We start from the raw sequence: 17500 nt of genomic DNA on the forward strand, positions 1-17500 counted from the left end.
AGGAAGCTGCGGAGATCCTGGAGTCCCACGTCATCTCGTCCCTCACAGCAGACTGCAAGCACCTCATCATGATAGGTACTCCCCACGGTGGCTGCTGGGGTGCCGAGGCAGAGGTGGCCCAGATAGACACATGGGCCCACACAAACCAGATGGGCACAGGCAAAGACATGCAGATAAAAAGACACAGATACAGACCAGATAGATATACAGGCACAGACAGATTAGTTAGACATACAGACACAGGGACAGATTAGATACAGACCACTACTTTTAAAAGACTCTAGTTCAGCATTTCATAATCTTTTCTGACCCCTGCCTCTGGCTAACATGTAGTCACAGAGAGAACAGCTGTAGCACTGTTACAAAGATAGCACAGGAGGAGGAGGAGGCAGTAGGCACCTGCCGAAACAATAATTACTCTCAGTGAGGTCTAAAGCACTGTTCAGGGGGTGCTGTGAACTTATCATTAAACCCAGCTGTGACCTCACTAAACGTTTTCCTTTGTCTCACAACACAAGGGGGCAGTCACAGCCTGCCCTCTAAAGACAACTCTCTTCCTCCACACAAAACTACAAGCATTTAATAACACACACATACCCTTCACTCAAAATTTCAAAATTCATGGTGACTTTTACACCAGCCTGGGAGTCTTCATCTGGGGAGGGGACCACAAATGTACCCAGATCAGACTGCCCTTCTGATGATGACCCTAAGTGTCTTGACACCCCCCCCCCCTCAACTTTTTCTTCATTAATTTCTACAGCATTCGTGGTCTAGGATTTGATTTTCATTCTGTAGAACACCACCTCTCCTCTTCTAAACCTCCTCATCTTTTCATCACTGAAACTCAGGTGTCTGAGGCAACTGACAGTAGCCCCTTTTCTGTTCCCTCCTACTTTCTCTTTCTTATTTTCGATCCAAAGCTGGATGTTGCGTTTATGTGCACAATGATTTAACCTGCTCTTGTGCCCATGCTCTTGAATCTTCTGAGTTTTCCATCATCTGGCTATGACTACAGAGTCACTCTCAAACTAAATTTATCTGTGCTGTATATCTCTCACCTAACTCCTCTGACTATAAGAAATTCTTTGACTACTTAACTTCCAAAGTGGAACACGTTCTGACCCTCTTCCCTTTTGCAGAGATCTCCATTCTTGGGGACTTTAATGTTCACCACCAGCTTTGGCTTTCCTCTCCCTTCACTGGCCATCCTGGTGAACAAGCCTTCAACTTTGCTATCCTCCATGACCTAGAGCAATTGGCGCAGCACCCCACTTGTATTCCTGACCGTCTTGGAGATACGCCCAACATTCTTGACCTTTTCCTGACCTCTAATCCTTCTCATTATGCTGTCACCCTTGCTTCTCTGTTGGGTTCCTCTGACCACAATCTCATATCTGTATCTTGTTCTGTTGCTCCAATCCCTCCTCAGGATCTCCCTAAGTGAAGGTACCTTGCCTCTGGTGTTTTGCCTCTGCTAGTTGGGGGGACCTGAGAAGGTATTTTGCTGATTTTCCTTGGAATGATTACTGCTTCTGTGTCAGAGACCCGTCTTTGTGTGCTGAGCGCATAACAGAGGTGATAGTGTCTGGCATGGAGGTGTACATTCCTCACTCTTTTTCTCGACGGGAACCTTCCAAACCTTGGTTTAACACTGCTTGTTCTTGTGCTATACATGATAGAGAGGTTGCCCACAAAAGGCACTTAAGCCTTCCATCACCAGAATCTCATGCACTTCATATTTGTGCCCAGAACCATGCCAAGTCTGTTCTCCAACTAGCCAAAAACTTCATTAACAGAAAGTGTCAAAATCTTTCAAGATCTAACTCTCCTCATGACTTCTGACATCTAACCAAAAATATCTCCAATAACTGCTTCTTCTTTCCCTCCTTTATTTCAATCAGATGGCACCACTGCTATCATCTATTTCTAAAGCTGAACTCTTCGCTCAAACCTTTGCTAAAAACTCTACCTTGGACAATTCTGGGCTTGTTCCTCCCTCTCCTCCACCCTCTGACTACTTCATGCCACCTATTAAAATTCTTTGTAATTATGTTTTCCATGCCCTCGCTGGCCTAAACCCTCAGAAGGCTTATGGACCTGATGGGGTCCCTCCTATTGTTCTCCGAAACTGTGCCTTCATGCTTGCACCTTGCCTAGTCAAACTTTTAGCTCTGTCTGTCAACATCTACCTTTCCTTCTTGCTGGAAGTTTGCCTACATTCAGCCTGTTCCTAAAAAGGGTGACCGTTCTAATCCCTCAACCTACCATCCTATTGCTTTAATTTCTACAGTTTTTGAATCTATCCTCAACAGGAAGACTCTTAAACATCTATCACTTCACAACCTTCTATCTGATCGCCAGTATGGGTTCTGTCAAGGCTGCTGTACTTCTCTTCTTGATCTTCTGGCTTTCCTTACTGAGTCCTGGTCATCCTCTTTTGGAGATTTTGGTGAAACTTTTGCTGTTGCCTTGGACATATCAAAAGCTTTTGATAGAGTCTGACACAAAGCTTTGATTTCCAAACTACCCTCCTATGGCTTCTATCCTTCTTTCTGTAACTTCATCTCGGGTTTCCTTTCTGACTGTTCTATTGCTGCTGTGGTAGACGGTCACTGTTCTCCTAAATCTATTAACTGTTGTGCTCCTCAGGGTTCTGTCCTGTCACCCACTCTCTTATTATTCATTAATGATCTAAACCAAACTTCTTGTCCCTCCTTCTCTTCTAGAGAAGCTCTTCTGGCTTCTATCCTTCTCTCTGTAACTTCATCTCAGGTTTCCTTTCTGACTGTTCTATTGCTGCTGTGGTAGACTGTCACTGTTCTCCTAAATCTATTAACAGTGGTGTTCCTCAGGGTTCTGTCCTGTCACCCACTCTTCTTATTATTCATTAATGATCTTCTAAATCAAACTTCTTGTCCTATCCACTCCTACGCTGATGATACCACCCTGCACTTTTCCAGGTCTTTTCATAGACGTCCAACCCTTCAGGAGGTAAACATATCACGCAGGGAAGCCACAGAACGCTTGACTTCTGATCCTTCTAAAATTTCTGATTGGGGCAGAGCAAACTTGGTATTGTTCAGTGCGTCAAAAACTCAATTCCTCCATCCATCAACTCAATACAACCTTCCAGACAACTATCCCCTCTTCTTCAATGACACTCAACCATCCCCGTCTTCTACACTGAACATCCTCGGTTTGTCCTTTACTTATAATCTGAACTGGAAACTTCACATCTCATCTCTAGCTAAAACAGCTTCTATGAAGTTAGGCACTTTGAGACATCTCCACCAGTTTTTCTGCCCCCCCCACATCCCCAGCTGCTAACTCTGTACAAGGGCCTTAACCGTCCATGTATGGAGTATGCTTCACTTGTCTGGGGGGGGGGGGTTCCACTCGTACCGCTCTTCTAGACAGAGTGGAATCAAAAGCTTTTCATCTTGTCAACTCCTCTCCTCTAACTGACTGTCTTCAGCCTCTCTCTCATCACCGCACTGTTGCATCTCTAGCTGTCTTCTACTGCTATTTTCATTCTAACTGCTCTTCTGATCTTGCTAATTGCATGCCTCCCCTTTTCCCACAGCCTTGCTGCTCAAGACTTTCTTTCTCTCATCCCTATTCTGTCCACCTCTCTAATGCAAGAGTTAACCAGTATTCTCAATCATTCATCCCTTTTTCTGGTAAAATCTTGAACTCCCTGCTTGCTTCTGTATTTCCACCTTCCTATGACTTGAATTCCTTCAAAAGGGAGGTTTCAATACACTTATCCTTCAATTTTTGACTACCGCTTTGGACCCTTTTATGGGACTGGCATCTTAGTGGGCTTTTTTTTTTTTTTTTAATGGATTTTTGTTGCCCTTGGCCAGTGCCCCTCCTACATAAGAAAGAAAAAAATACTGCTTGGTTTTTCATTGTGTTCATTCTTCAGATGTAAAACATTGAAGATGCCAGTAACACAGGGAAAAGCAATACATTTATTGCTCTTCCTCTCTGCTAGAATATCATGAACACTATTGAGAAAGAGGTTTTAAAGTTTATCAAATGGAAAGTACATTATCATCAAAAAGTACTGCTTTAATACTTTTACATCCCTTTTGAGGAACACTGACATTGTACTACCATGTATGTAGCATTTTTCAGCACCCCTAAAAGTTTATTTCAGCACCACAGGTTAAGAACCACTGCTCTAGTTGAAGTGACAGAAGAAACACTCTTGATAACTCCACTAATCATCTCTGTGTCCTTGAAAAATAGTCATAGTGAGAGCAGACTTTCTGAATATGGATTTATATTAAGCAATACACAGGTTTTTAAAGGTGTTTTTGTGTTTTTAGTCACAGATAAGCAAGATTCCTATATTTTGAACTGGAGAAAGACACTTTAGAAGCCAGCTAATTACCTCTGTGGCAAATAGTCATGGTGAGAGGAGAGAGCAGAGCATTTCAGAATACAGACCTAATTCTCTTGTAGGGGACCACCAGCAGCTGCAGCCGAGTGCCACAGTGTATGAGCTGGCCACCAAGTATGGCCTGGAGACCTCACTCTTTGAACGCCTCATTAAGAATGGTTTAGCGTGAGTACCCATTACCCACTACACTTTTGACTTTATTTATTTTTCTTATAAGAGCACACTGGCTTCGGGAAACAAAAAGAAAAAGGGGGAAAAAGGGAAAAAGGGCCCACAGACGTGTCAATTACTTAAGAGAACAGCCACAAGGATCATTTCAGATTGTCCCATGCTTCCTAATAGGTTTGCTCTCCTAATGCATTGCTGTGTGCCTCTTGATACAATTGAATAGAAATTAACTGCCCTGCTTCCCAATAGATTGCTGCCCCCTTAAGAAAGAATGGAATAGAATAGAGGTGTCTTTTGCAGGTATGAAACACTGGAGTATCAACACCGCATGCACCCATCCATCTCAAAACTCCTGGTGCCTTCCATCTATCCCTCCCTGAAGGACCATCCCTCTGTAACTAAGTACCCAAGAGTGCTTGGCCTCATCCACAATGTGTTCTTTATTGCACACAACCAGATGGAACGGCAGGTTTGTGTTTTGTGTGTTTGGTGCTGGAGTGGGTGTGTTTTGTGTGTTTGGTGTTTGAACGGTGTGTGCTTGGTGTTTGTTGGTAGGCTGTGATGTTTCTCCGTGATGTGGTGGAGTGAGCCGTTTCACATTGCATTGTGAGGGTGTGGAGGTGACATGGCGATTGTCTTCTTGCAGGAGTCTGACGACAACAACAGCCACGAGAACCAGCATGAGGCAGAGCTGCTGATTGGTCTGTGCCGCCACCTGGTGCTGCAAGATTATGACCCTGCCGACATCACCATCCTCACCGCGTACTCTGGCCAGTTCTTCCTGCTGCGACAGGTGAAAGGGGGGCAAGGGTGGTGCACTCCCTCCTGGCCCTGTGTGGTGGCTGTGCTCACTAAAGGGGCCTGCACTGTCATTGTGTCAGTGGTTTGCAATGATGCTGAATTATGTATATGTGTTTTCAACCAAACGTTTGGCAAAGTTAGTTGAGATTGTTTTAGATTAGGTTTAGATTAATTGAGTTCATTAATTTCACTGCTGATTCCTTCACTATGTAGATCATAATTTGAAAAAAGCATATTTGGTACTGAGTTAAATGGTGACAAAGTAAGCTGGTGGAAGTTATTTCAGCTATGCGTGTTGTCTGTGTCTGGTGGAGTGACGCAGCGGCTCTGTCCTCAGCTGCAGCGGCAGAACCCAGTGTGCAGCGGAGTGCGGGTGTGTGTGGTGGATAACTACCAGGGGGAAGAGAACAAGATCATCCTGCTGTCCCTGGTGAGGAGCAACCCTGACGGCAAGGTGGGCTTCCTGCGCACTGACAACCGGGTGTGTGTGGCGCTGTCCCGTGCCAAGCATGGCCTTTACATCACCGGCAACATGGACCTGCTCAGCCAGTCCAGCGCCCTGTGGAAAAAGGTGAAGGCAGACCTGGACGAGAGTGGCAGCATTGGGGAGGCCCTGCCGCTGCAGTGTGAGAACCACCCACACCAGGTCACCTTCGTGTCTTCCGGCCAAGACTTCCTGGCCAGGAGTCCCGAGGGAGGCTGCCTGCTGGTGTGCGACAGGCCACTGCCAAACTGTCGCCACTCATGTCCCCAGGTGTGCCACATGGGTGACCGTGACCACCTGGAGTACAAGTGCCGGGTACCATGCCCCAAGGTGCTATGCAACCTGGACCACAAGTGCCCCAAGCAGTGCTGGGAGGATTGTGGACCCTGCATGGTCATCCTGACCAAGGACCTTCCCTGTGGCCACACCCACAATATTCCCTGTCACGTGTCCCCCACCTCCTACCAGTGCCCCACACAGGTGGAAAAGGTGATCCCTGCCTGCCAGCACCAAGTCACCATGCCCTGCCACCAGGACCCTGCCCAGTTCTCGTGCCCTGAAGATTGTGACACGCGGGTGGACTGCGGCCACAAGTGCAGCAAGAAATGCCACCGCACCAAGGACCCAGACCACCAGCAATACCTGTGCATGGAGCCATGCACCATGATCAATGCAGGCTGCTCCCAGAAGCACCCATGCCTCAAGAAATGTTACCAGGAGTGTGGCTCCTGTGTGGAGAAGGTGGAGAAGAAACTTCCCTGCAGACACGTGGCCAAGGACGTGGAGTGTTCCCAGCCTGTTGAGGAAATCAAATGTAACCAGAAGTGCCAGAAGACCCTGCCTTGTGGCCATCGCTGTGGTAGGCTGTGCTACAGGGAGTGTGGGGGCTGTGAGGTGCTGGTGAGGAAGGAGGTCCCTACCTGTGGGCACACCATTCATGTAAGTGTTTGCATCTTGTCTTACACCCATCACCTGAATGTCTTCCCTCACTGCATCCAGGAACCTTTCTGTTTTTTCTTTGTTTTTTCTTCCTCCTTACCCACACACTCCTCATCCCTCTGCTTTTGACCAAACAGTATAGAGAAGTGCTTTGCTCTCTCACCATGACTATTTTCAAAGGCCTCAGAGATGATTAGCTGGATTCTCAAGAGTGTTTCTCCTGTTAATAATTTATAAATCTTGTTGATCTGTCACCAGAACCATAAAAACCCCATTAGAAACCCATATAGCTTTATCTAGAGCTCTTCAAAACTAGTGGAGGTGTGGCGCAGAAGTGTTTCCGATTGTGGTAGTAGATGTCCAATTAGAATAAAATAGTGATGAAAAATATGGAAGACTTGCATGTTAGGAAGGAGCGCTTAGATCCATCCACACTTTCAAGATTGCGTGCAACAAGCCGGCCACTTCAGAGCAGTGTGATGGTGCGTGTCCCAAGACGCTGGTGTGTGGCCATGCATGCCGGAAGACGTGCAAGCAAAAATGTACCACCAACTGTCGCGAGCTGGTGACAACTAACAACCGGTGTCCCAAGAACCACGTGATCCAGCTGCCGTGTCACTTGAGCTCCAGAGGTAGGTCATAAGGTTCCCAGGTCATGAAATTAGAAAAGGTGAACTGCTGTCATAAGGAGATAGAAAGTGTATTGAGGTGTGTGTGTGTGTGTTTTTTTTATGGGGCAGTATTAAGTTATGCAGATAACATTACCATACTGTATTGTGATGGTACAAACCTTTATGGGTAATAGTATTAAGGAACGTATGCAACATTGCTATACTGTAATGTGATGGTGTGAATGTCTGTGTGCAGTGCAGGGCGAGGCAGCTTGGGAGTACTGCAGTGAGCCCTGCGGCAAGACCCTGGACTGTGGGCACACGTGTGTGGGGACATGTGGCCAGTGTCTCCACGGCCGCCTGCACCAAGCCTGCAATGAGCGGTGTGACAGAGCTCTCGTCTGTGGCCACATGTATGTAATTTTAACCTTTACTTAGTCCCTTCTCATGCATGGCCCAGCTTGTGTGGGGAGGGGAGAAAGCCATGGCTTACTCTTGGTGGGCCTTGCTGTGGGTAGCTTTGGTGTGTGGTGGTAGCTAGTTGTTCCTGACATAACCACAACATAGGTTCTGCTCATCTGGGCTTGCTGAGGTCACTAATGTCCCAGTGTATTCTCCATAGGTGGGTGGTCATGATAAAGTATCATGATAATTTATTACAATAATGTTATCAGGTTATTTGTTACCTGATAATTATTTTTTCCACATTATCAGTTCATTGATATCGCTGATACTTTTGGTTCCAAACCATCAATAATCGAAAATTAAAATTTTTGGAACATGAGCATGTTGAAGTTTTTAACTTTCAAAATCAAATGTAGTTATTTTACTTAAACAGTACTTTTATTAGTGAAGAGATGAGATAAACATTGAATTAAAAGTTTTCTAAGATTTTTCTAAGTTTCTTAAGATATAAATAAAATTAAAGATTTGGATTTATCAATTTTTAAGATTTAAAATATCAGTATTGGTATTGCTAGTATTGGAATTTTGGATTTATCAGATATCAGGCAATAAGTTTATCACCAGTTAATGATTATCAGATATCACCGGTAAGGTTATTGTTATCGATATATCAGTTATCGTGATCAATTTTTTCATTATCGCTCTCAGCTTTGGTGTTCACAGCCATCAGAAAAGAAATGAATATTGTCGTGGTCCGAGATGTTGCAAGAAATTGTTATATAAAGGCTACTGGAAAACTACAAACATTTTCATATTTTAATAAATAACTACTAATTATTTACATTTCTTACAAATCAAAATTTCTCACTCACATTCATCTTCAAATCGTTCAGAGTTATTAGGTGTCACTTTATATCTCTTCAACATATTCATTGATCAATGCAATCATTGTGCAAAACACAGACAAAATCAAATGTATAAACACAACAAATATTCAACCGGCACAATTAATGTTCAATAAGAGAAACGCTATCAGCACCACATCAATTACTATAAACATTCCATAAGTGAGTAAATCTTTGTACACCATACAACCCTATCATAGTGAATATAAAAGATAAAAAAAAACTTCCTACTACTCTTTCAATAAGATAGTTGACTTATAGACCATTACACTTTCAAGCTCTATTTACTTTTAAGTTATTCAGTCCATCTTGACCGCTCTCTGGTCAGGCCCTCTCTGCTTCTGTGTCTGCTACTCTCTGCTACTCTCCACTATTGAATTATTCCATACTTACACACTATAATATACAATTGTTTGGGACTGCCTGTTTCCCTTACAAAATTATCTTTATTTTCATAACATTTTACTTTCATAACATTTCACATTGCTCATTTATGCATGTGATCTGCTCGCAGGCATGGTGCTTGATACAGAAGCCAGTTAGAGAGTAGGAGCAGTTTGGAGGTGGAGCATAAGTGGGTGTTGGTATTTTTCTATGGGCTGACCTCCTCCTTTCGGTGCCTCACGCCTCTTGGTCTACTATCCCTTTCAAATCCTTTCTCTGCCTTGTCTCTGCGGTCATTACTTTTAATCCCTCTTTGACCCAGGCTGCCTTGCAGGCTTTATGGCTGTCTTCCTGTTGTGGACTGCATGGGCCCTGGGTCCATGTTTGTTTTCTTGACTCCCTCAATATCAAGTGCTAATTACCTTCCCTTTCTTGGGTAGTATGACCACTTGTTACTCTTCCTACTTTATTCATCTCCATCTCTTCTTTCTTCTTACTTATTTTATGTTCTCTTCTTTCTTCTTCCTAATTTTGTCTTCTTTTTTCCTTGACAATACAATATTTATTGTGGTGTTTTTGTGTCAGATATTCAGAGTTGTATCTTTACAGGAGTTGCTAGAGAGGGGTTAATTGTGAGAAAATGTGCTGTTTATTGCATCATGGGGTTATTCTACTAGTGCTGCTACTACTACAGGAGAAGGAAACATTAATGTGTGTTTTCCAGTTGTAAGTACCCATGTGGCAAGTCCTGTCCACCATGCCAGGAGGAGTGTAGCTGGAAGTGTAGCCACAGCAAGTGTCGCAAGAAGTGTGGGGTGCCTTGCAATCCCTGCCTGGTGAGAACAAGTAATGGTAATGATGAAAGTTAGGAGAGCAATTCAAAAGAAGCCAGGCAGTTTAGTTCTTAGGGTGTGTTATGTGACTTTTTCCCTGAAATAGATTAGAACAAGAAAATGAGGGAAGCTGCAAGTAGCCATCAGGTCTACATGTGGCAGTCCCTGTTTGTAGTTTGACAGTAACTAATAAAGCAGTAACAATAATGATCATAAAAATTACAAAAGTAATTTAAACAGGACAGACAGTTTAGTTCCTGGGGTGCTGTGTGTGTGACAGTCTGTCTTAAAAAGTTCATAGATTTCACCAAGAACTGAGGAACAAAATAAGAGTTTCAAAGAGGCCAGACAGTTCATAGATTTCACCAAGAACTGAGGAACAAAAGAGTTTCAAAGAGGCTAGACAGTTTGCAAATTCCACCAAGAACTGAGGAACAAAACTAACGCTCCTCTGTATATTCAGGAGAAGTGTGAGTGGGGATGCAAGCATATTAGATGCGGCAAGAAATGTGGAGAGGAGTGTGGGAGGAAGCCATGTGACCAGCCATGTACCAAGAAGCTGAATTGCGGCCATGATTGTGTGGGGTTCTGTGGTGACCCATGTCCGCCCCTGTGCCGAGAGTGTGACCTGCAGGAGCTGACCGAGTTCTTCCTGCTGGGGAATGAGGATAACCCTGAAGCACGGTGAGGCAGTGTGAAAGGAAAAGGAAAGGAAAAAGAAAAAGTAAAGGAAATATTTGCATGGTGAGGGAATGTTGAGAAAGAGGAAAAGTAATATTTGTGGGAAAAACACATGAGAGTCGCTTTAGCTGAAGATGCATAGTGAGAGAATATTCAAGAGGGGGAAAAAATTGGTTTATATACACAGGGTAACTCAGACAAAGCACCATATTCTGAAATACATATTATATGCTGCATCTCCACTACATTCAAAAGCATTTAGTTGAAGGTATATGGGTTTTCAGTGGTGTTTTTAAAGTTCTAGTGACTAACAAAATTTCTACATTATAAACAAGAGAAATACTCTTGAGAACCTGGCTAATCATCTCTATGGCCTTTGAAAATAGTCATGGAGAGAGAGAGGAGAGAGAGGGAGGAGAGAGGAGAGAGAGGGAGGAGAGAGGAGAGAGAGGGAGGAGGGAGGAGAGAGAGGGAGGAGGGAGGAGAGGAGAGAGAGGGAGGAGAGAGGAGAGAGAGGGAGGAGGGAGGAGAGAGGAGAGAGAGGGAGGAGGGAGGAGAGAGGAGAGAGAGAGAGGAGAGAGAGGGAGGAGGGAGGAGAGAGGAGAGAGAGAGAGGGAGGAGGGAGGAGAGAGAGAGAGAGGAGGGAGGAGAGAGGAGAGAGGAGAGAGAGGGAGGAGAGAGGAGAGAGAGGGAGGAGAGAGGAGAGAGAGGGAGGAGAGAGGAGAGAGAGGGAGGAGAGAGAGGAGAGAGAGGGAGGAGAGAGAGAGAGGAGAGAGAGGGAGGAGAGAGAGAGATCAAGATTTCTACATTAGCAACAGGAGAAACACTAGAGAGCTTGGCTAATTATCTCTGTAGCACTGGAAAGTAGTCATGGTGAAAGAGAGAGAGCAGAGCATTTTAAAATGTGGACCTGGAGGCACAAAACACACTTTTAACTAAACTTTTAATTCTGTAGGTTTGTGTGGCTGGAGGATTGTGGCCACTGTATTGAGGCAGAGGGACTGGAGATGTGGCTGATGCAGGACAACGGAGAAGTGGGCATGAAGGCTTGTCCCAGATGCAGAAAAGCCATCTACAACAACAAGCGACACCAACATCTTATCCTGCAGGCATACGAGGGAGTGCAGGCCATCAAGAAGAAGTACTACAGCATTCACAGTACCATCAAAGTGAAGAGCGTTGAGCTCATACTGCAGGGTAAGGCTGGAGAAGGAAGAATAAGGCTATACTGATTCTAAAACTTGTCTTCTAAAAGGTTCTAACTCAGTGGTTCCAAAACTATTTCTTTTAAAAGGTTCTAACTCTGTTGTTCCCAAACTGTCTTTTCCTTATAAAAGATTCTAATTTAGTGATTCCCAAGCTATCTTATGACGCTCTCATTTTTGCTTCTATAAGGCTAATAAGGCTGTAATTTAATGGTTCCCAAACTATCTTACAAGATGTTCTTCTTGCTTGTATCAGACCTGCACACACCTTCTGCAGTGTTTCATCACCAGGGACTGACTCGTGTTGCCCCACTGCTGTCTTGCAAGTCTCCTTATACTCTTGTTTTAAATTTGCTTCCAGATCCAGAAGTGATTGATAAATATGAATCTCAAGTGCTTAAAATCCTGAGAAAGATGGGAAACAAAGCAAAGAAACGAAATCCATTTGAGAAGCTGAGTGAGGATGAGAAGCGTCTGTGTCACTTCCAGGCACAGGTGTTGAAGAAGGCCACTAGCATCGCTAAGCAGGCACACAGCGGCATGTCCGGCCCTGCACACAAGCTGCAGGCGGTTTGGGCCAAGGTTGATGCCTTGGTGGCACAGGTGATGGAGAAGACCACCACCATCTCGGACCAGATGAAAGAGGAGGTGACCTGTGAGCTGCAGCGCCTGGCCATCCTGCCTGCCTACTGCATCTTCCTTGAGAAGTGGGCCTCCTGCCACAATCTAAACATGGTGAGACTGAAGGCTGAGCTGGAGAAGTTGATGGACCCCATGCAGAAGTACGATGAGCAGCGGGACAGTAAGGTGCGGGCACGGCTGAAAGAGAGTGAGCAGTACATTGGCGGCCTTGGCATCAGTGACGAAGAAAGGCTGATGATACTGTCAGCCATGAACCTCCGCAATGGACACTGGTACAAGTGCCCCAATGGACACGTGTACTGCATCACTGAGTGTGGGGGTGCCGTGCAAGAGAGCACCTGCCCGGATTGTGGGAGCAGAATTGGCGGTGCGAATCACGGCCTGAGGAGTGACAATGCAGTGGCCATGGAAATGGATGGAGCCAGGCACCCTGCATGGTCAGAGCAAAACAACATGGCCAATTTTATCCTTGATGATTAACTTTACATCAGCAAGAAGCCCAGTCAGTCCCATAAGAATCCCCAGGCCAGGGTTGTCTTGTTCTTGTCTTGGGATGCCTTCTTCGGTCATTCCTTGTCTTGTCTTAATTACTTTTTACTTTTGTGGAAGTCACTGGGGTTCTCAAGAGAGGGTTTTCCTGGTTTTAGTGTCAGTAAGTCATTTTAGGAACCCTGGCCAGGCTTTATTCTTGTGGAAGTTACTGGAGTTCTCAAAGAGAGTTTTCCTGGTTCTAGTGACAGTCAGCACCCTGAGGAGTCCCATTTGGGGTGCATTCTAGAATGATTCAAGGCCTTATCTTAACTACTTATTCTAGTGGGAGTGGAGGAAGATGAGAAGGATGTACATATGGAAGAAGTTGCCTATCACTGCAAGAAGAGGAAGTTAGAGGTAGTTATAGGGTAGATAAAGAACAGAGGTAAGCTAACCTGATGTAATCTTTTGCACCAACATTTGTATCAGTAACCATAGAAAGTTTTACTAAGATAAAACTTCATTGCTCTCAGTGGTGTCTGAGGATTATCTAAGCTTGTGCCAGCCTGTTTTATTAAGCTTAGGACAGTGTGTGGCATTCAGAGGGAGAAGTGAGGAGAATTGAAAGTCATATGTTATTGGATGTGTAGATTATTAATTTTTATCTTATTCTTGTTTACATTTTTAACTTAATATTGTGGATTTTTCTTTATTTTATATATTTATTTGTTTTTTATTTATTTATTTTTGCAGATTGCTTTAATTTGACCTTGTCCATTGTTCTGTTAGTGTGAAGGATTTTATTTTATTATTTTTTTTTTCCATCGTAAGCTTTATTGTAAGTCTGGGAGTATTACAGATATTTGGCATTTGGTACGGTTTATTAGTTAAAAGTTAACTGTATTTCATAACTATCATCTTTCAGTATCAAGTCTGTTTATGTATTTATTAAAAACTTAGAATTTACTCTAGTGCAGTGGTTCTCAAACTTTTTTGGCTGCGACCCCCTACAAATTACTCCGACAGAGTGGCGACCCACTACCCCAACAACGAATTTCTGTCAATCCCTATGAGGCATTTCGTTGTCTCCGTGTATCTGCTTGCCTTTCTATGTATGTATGTATGTATGTATGTATGTATGTATGTATGTATGTATGTATGTATGTATGTATGTATGTATGTACTTACACACTCTCTCTCTCTCTCTCTCTCTCTCTCTCTCTCTCTCTCTCTCTCTCTCTCTCTCTCTCTCTCTCTCTCTCTCTCTCTCTCTCTCTCTCTCTCTCTCTCTCTCTCTCTCTCTCTCTCTCTCTCAAGGCTGAACAACTTACCATTACTAATGGGAAGGATGGACTTGCTTCTTGGAGCACAGAGTCTCTAGTCTTGGGGCGATGCTTGAAACCGCAACACGATCATCCTCGACACGAAGTCGTGATCGGTACTTGTTTTTTTATGTATGTTAGTGCAGAAAATGTAACTTCACAAAGGTAGGTCGATGCGAAAGGCGTCGATACATTCATTGCGGTCTTGGATAATCCTGGGTATTCTGCAACTGATATCCAAAACTTGTCTAGTGTTGTCGACTCGAACTTCATCCGTAAGGTTCGATCACTCGAAAGTTCAAGCAGTGGATCCTCCAAATCTGATGGTGACTCCCGTTAGCAGAGAACGGCTGTCGTATCCAGTAATGTTGTAGAGTTGTCTCTTCCTTGAAGTACTTTGCAAAGTGGTCAAAGAGGCTTCGAAGGTGAGTGGCAATGGCTCCTCTCGTGTTATCCAAACCTTGTAATTCATTCTCTTCAACGAATTCTTCCAGCAAGGGAAACATTTCAACATTTCCCTTCATATCTCACAGCCCATCGTTCCAGCTTCTTTTTGAAAGCATTTTGTCATACATTGTCAAAATGTTTGTATTTGGGCCTTGTATTGACAAGTTCAGCTCGTTTAGTTTTCATATATGCTTGCAAGATGTGCAAGCCTTGCTAGCCACATGGAGTCACACAAATGAACACCGAGTATGGAGTCACATTCAAGTAGAGAGGCGAACTTCATCCCTCATCTGATACAGGCGTGTGAGAACTTTGCCTCGGGAGAGCCACCTGACCTCTGTGTGGAGCAATAAAGCCTCATAGTCCGAACCCATGTCCTTACAAAGTATGGCAGACAATCTGGCGTTCAGTGGCCGTGACTATGAAATTGACTATTTTAACTGCAGTTTCAAGAACACAGTTTAGCTCTGGAACAAGAGCCTTACTGGCAAGAGCTTCCCGATTAATAATACAATGAGTGAAATTCACATTAGGAGCCACCTGCAAGATTTTTCCTCTTAATCCTTTCTTTTTACCCAGCATTGCTCCAGCCCCGTCTGTGCACACACCAACACACTGGTCCCACGGCAATCCCATCTCACGTAGCTTGCTAACTCTGAAAATAGCATACCCCTGTGCATGTTCCTTCTAAAGTAGAGCAAAACAGCATGTCTTCATGAAGTTTTCCATCAAAACTATCTTATGAATACAAGTAATTGAGCAGAATTTGAGATGCCCGTCGCCTCATCAACCTGCAAAGCATACCTCACATTCTTCACTCTTAATCAGTTGACACCGAATATCATCTGCAATGTCATGAATACGCCGCCTTACGGTGTCGTTTGATAGGGATGGTGTCAAGGTCACGGGCCGCTTTTTCTCCGTGGATAGCTCGACACATTGCCACTGCAGCAGGCTTTATGTCTTCACCAATTGTGTGTGCCTCTTTCCTCTGTGCAATTTGGTATGCAATCGCATATGATGCCGTCTGAGCTTTGGCAGGAGTTGTAGTTCTCTGTGTTATCACCTGCTTTTGCCCCTTGTAAATCCTTTTCCTTTCGCTGGAAAAAGTCTACTGTTTTTTTTTTTTTTAGCATGATCTGGATGCTTGGTTTGCAAGTGTCTTTTCATTTTTGCTGGTTTCAAGCTTTCGTGAGCAAGAACCTCAAAACAACACACTGAGGATGATGAATATCATTAACTGTACAACAAGTAAATCCATATTGTGTGAATTCTTCCTGATATTTTCGGCGCTTGGATGGTCGATCACACTGGTATGATCTTGCGTTTTGACAGTCATGGTCTTTATTCCCACTTGACGTGCTTGGCTGCTCAGAATTAGCATCACCAGATGCTTCAGTGATGTCTGTTGTCTCCTTGCTTGTAGATCTACGAATTAGCCACCTTTCCATGGTTCAGGCTAAAGATTACGATGTCACGAGAGTAGAGTTACACGAGCCTTACGAAACCGATACTGACTGCCTCCTCACAAAATACACGTCTCTACCGAGTGTCTGTGTCAACTCTAACTACACGAATAATTCTAAAACAAAGCGTTCTGGAGTGAGGGCACGCATTACAAAGCGGTAACAATTATATTAGTAAGGTGTACTTAATATAGCAAAGAAAACATGCATGCATAAGAAAGCATGCACACATAACGTAGCTGTATTATGTTTTATCGAACATCGGGCACATCGACCACTACTGACAAGTACTAGACTCGTTAGGATGGGTAGTGGGAGGAAGAGAAGGAGGAGGAGGCGTTGCACTATCTCGATCGCGACCCCCATAAATTATTTCGCGACCCCCCCTGGGGGTCGGGACCCCCACTTTGAGAACCCCTGCTCTAGTGTACCAAATTAATTCTTGTGATAATGTGTGCATCAGGAATATATAATTATCAACACTATATTATTTTACATGTGCACTTGTGTGTGTGTGTGTGTTAATAAATAAAATTGATTGTCAGTTCTAGTCTTTTTCAGTGACATGGAGGGAGTGGCAGGAAAAAACTGAAGTGATGCTAAAAACATTATTCTGAAAGGCTCTGCTCTGTCACCAGTTATTTTCAAAGGCCACATAATTAGCCGTGTTCTGATTTTTTTTTTTTTTTGTTATCATGTTTGTCACCAGAAACGTAAAAAAAAAAAAAAAACACTTGGAACTCTGCGTAACTTCAAGAAGAGCCTTCTGACAGTGGAGGTGCGGCACAGGAGTGTTTCCAAATGTGGTGATAAATCAGTAATGTGCGGATGTAGTAGGTGAAAAAGACACAGGCCTCATATACAATGATATATTTCAGACCTGCTGGCAGGCTGCAGGACAGACATGCCATTTCTCACAGCAAAAATATTTTGACACCAAAATATAGTTGAGAACACGCATGTGTGTGTGTGTGTGTGTGTGTGTGTGTGTGTGTGATCGCTCGCCTCACTATTTGCCGATTTCAAACCTCTCTCTCCTTGGTCCCGTAACACATTTACTACAGACACCCGTCTTTAGCAGTGTTCCCTTCATGTGTGTGTGTGTGTGTGTGTGTGTGTGATATGCTTTCCTATATAACACAGAAGCCTACACGTGCCTCGCCGTACAGACAGGCTACGGGCAAGGCAGCACATCCTGATGCACCCTCAAGGCGGTGCGGGTCGGGGCAGCTGGCGGCCTGCGACCAGCGACACCGCCACTGCACGGCCTGGAAGGGTGGGGAAGGCCTGAAGAAGCCTCACGTGCGTTAGGACTCCCTGTCAGA

General features: G+C 44.2%; 2 protein-coding genes across 2 annotated transcripts in view; one reads left to right on the forward strand and one right to left on the reverse strand.

The window, feature by feature from the left end:
- The window catches only part of LOC135093420 (NFX1-type zinc finger-containing protein 1-like), a 31781-nt gene extending 15059 nt beyond the window's left edge, over positions 1–16722 (forward strand). The window contains 11 exon segments of the mRNA XM_063992697.1: positions 1–75; positions 4474–4576; positions 4880–5048; positions 5226–5372; positions 5718–6803; positions 7246–7435; positions 7671–7827; positions 9833–9944; positions 10405–10625; positions 11578–11819; positions 12189–16722. The exon segment at positions 1–75 is cut by the window's left edge and continues 9 nt beyond it. Coding sequence (XP_063848767.1) covers positions 1–75; positions 4474–4576; positions 4880–5048; positions 5226–5372; positions 5718–6803; positions 7246–7435; positions 7671–7827; positions 9833–9944; positions 10405–10625; positions 11578–11819; positions 12189–12949 — 3263 coding nt within the window. The 3' untranslated portion in view covers positions 12950–16722.
- The window catches only part of LOC135093416 (formin-like protein 2), a 7006-nt gene continuing 3637 nt past the window's right edge, over positions 14132–17500 (reverse strand). The window contains exon 4 of the mRNA XM_063992694.1: positions 14132–17500. This exon is cut by the window's right edge and continues 312 nt beyond it. Within this exon, the coding sequence (XP_063848764.1) occupies positions 17483–17500 (18 nt within the window). The 3' untranslated portion in view covers positions 14132–17482.

The sequence above is a fragment of the Scylla paramamosain genome, chromosome 43 (genome assembly GCF_035594125.1).
Source record: "Scylla paramamosain isolate STU-SP2022 chromosome 43, ASM3559412v1, whole genome shotgun sequence".
NCBI classification, from domain to species: Eukaryota; Metazoa; Arthropoda; class Malacostraca; order Decapoda; family Portunidae; genus Scylla; species Scylla paramamosain.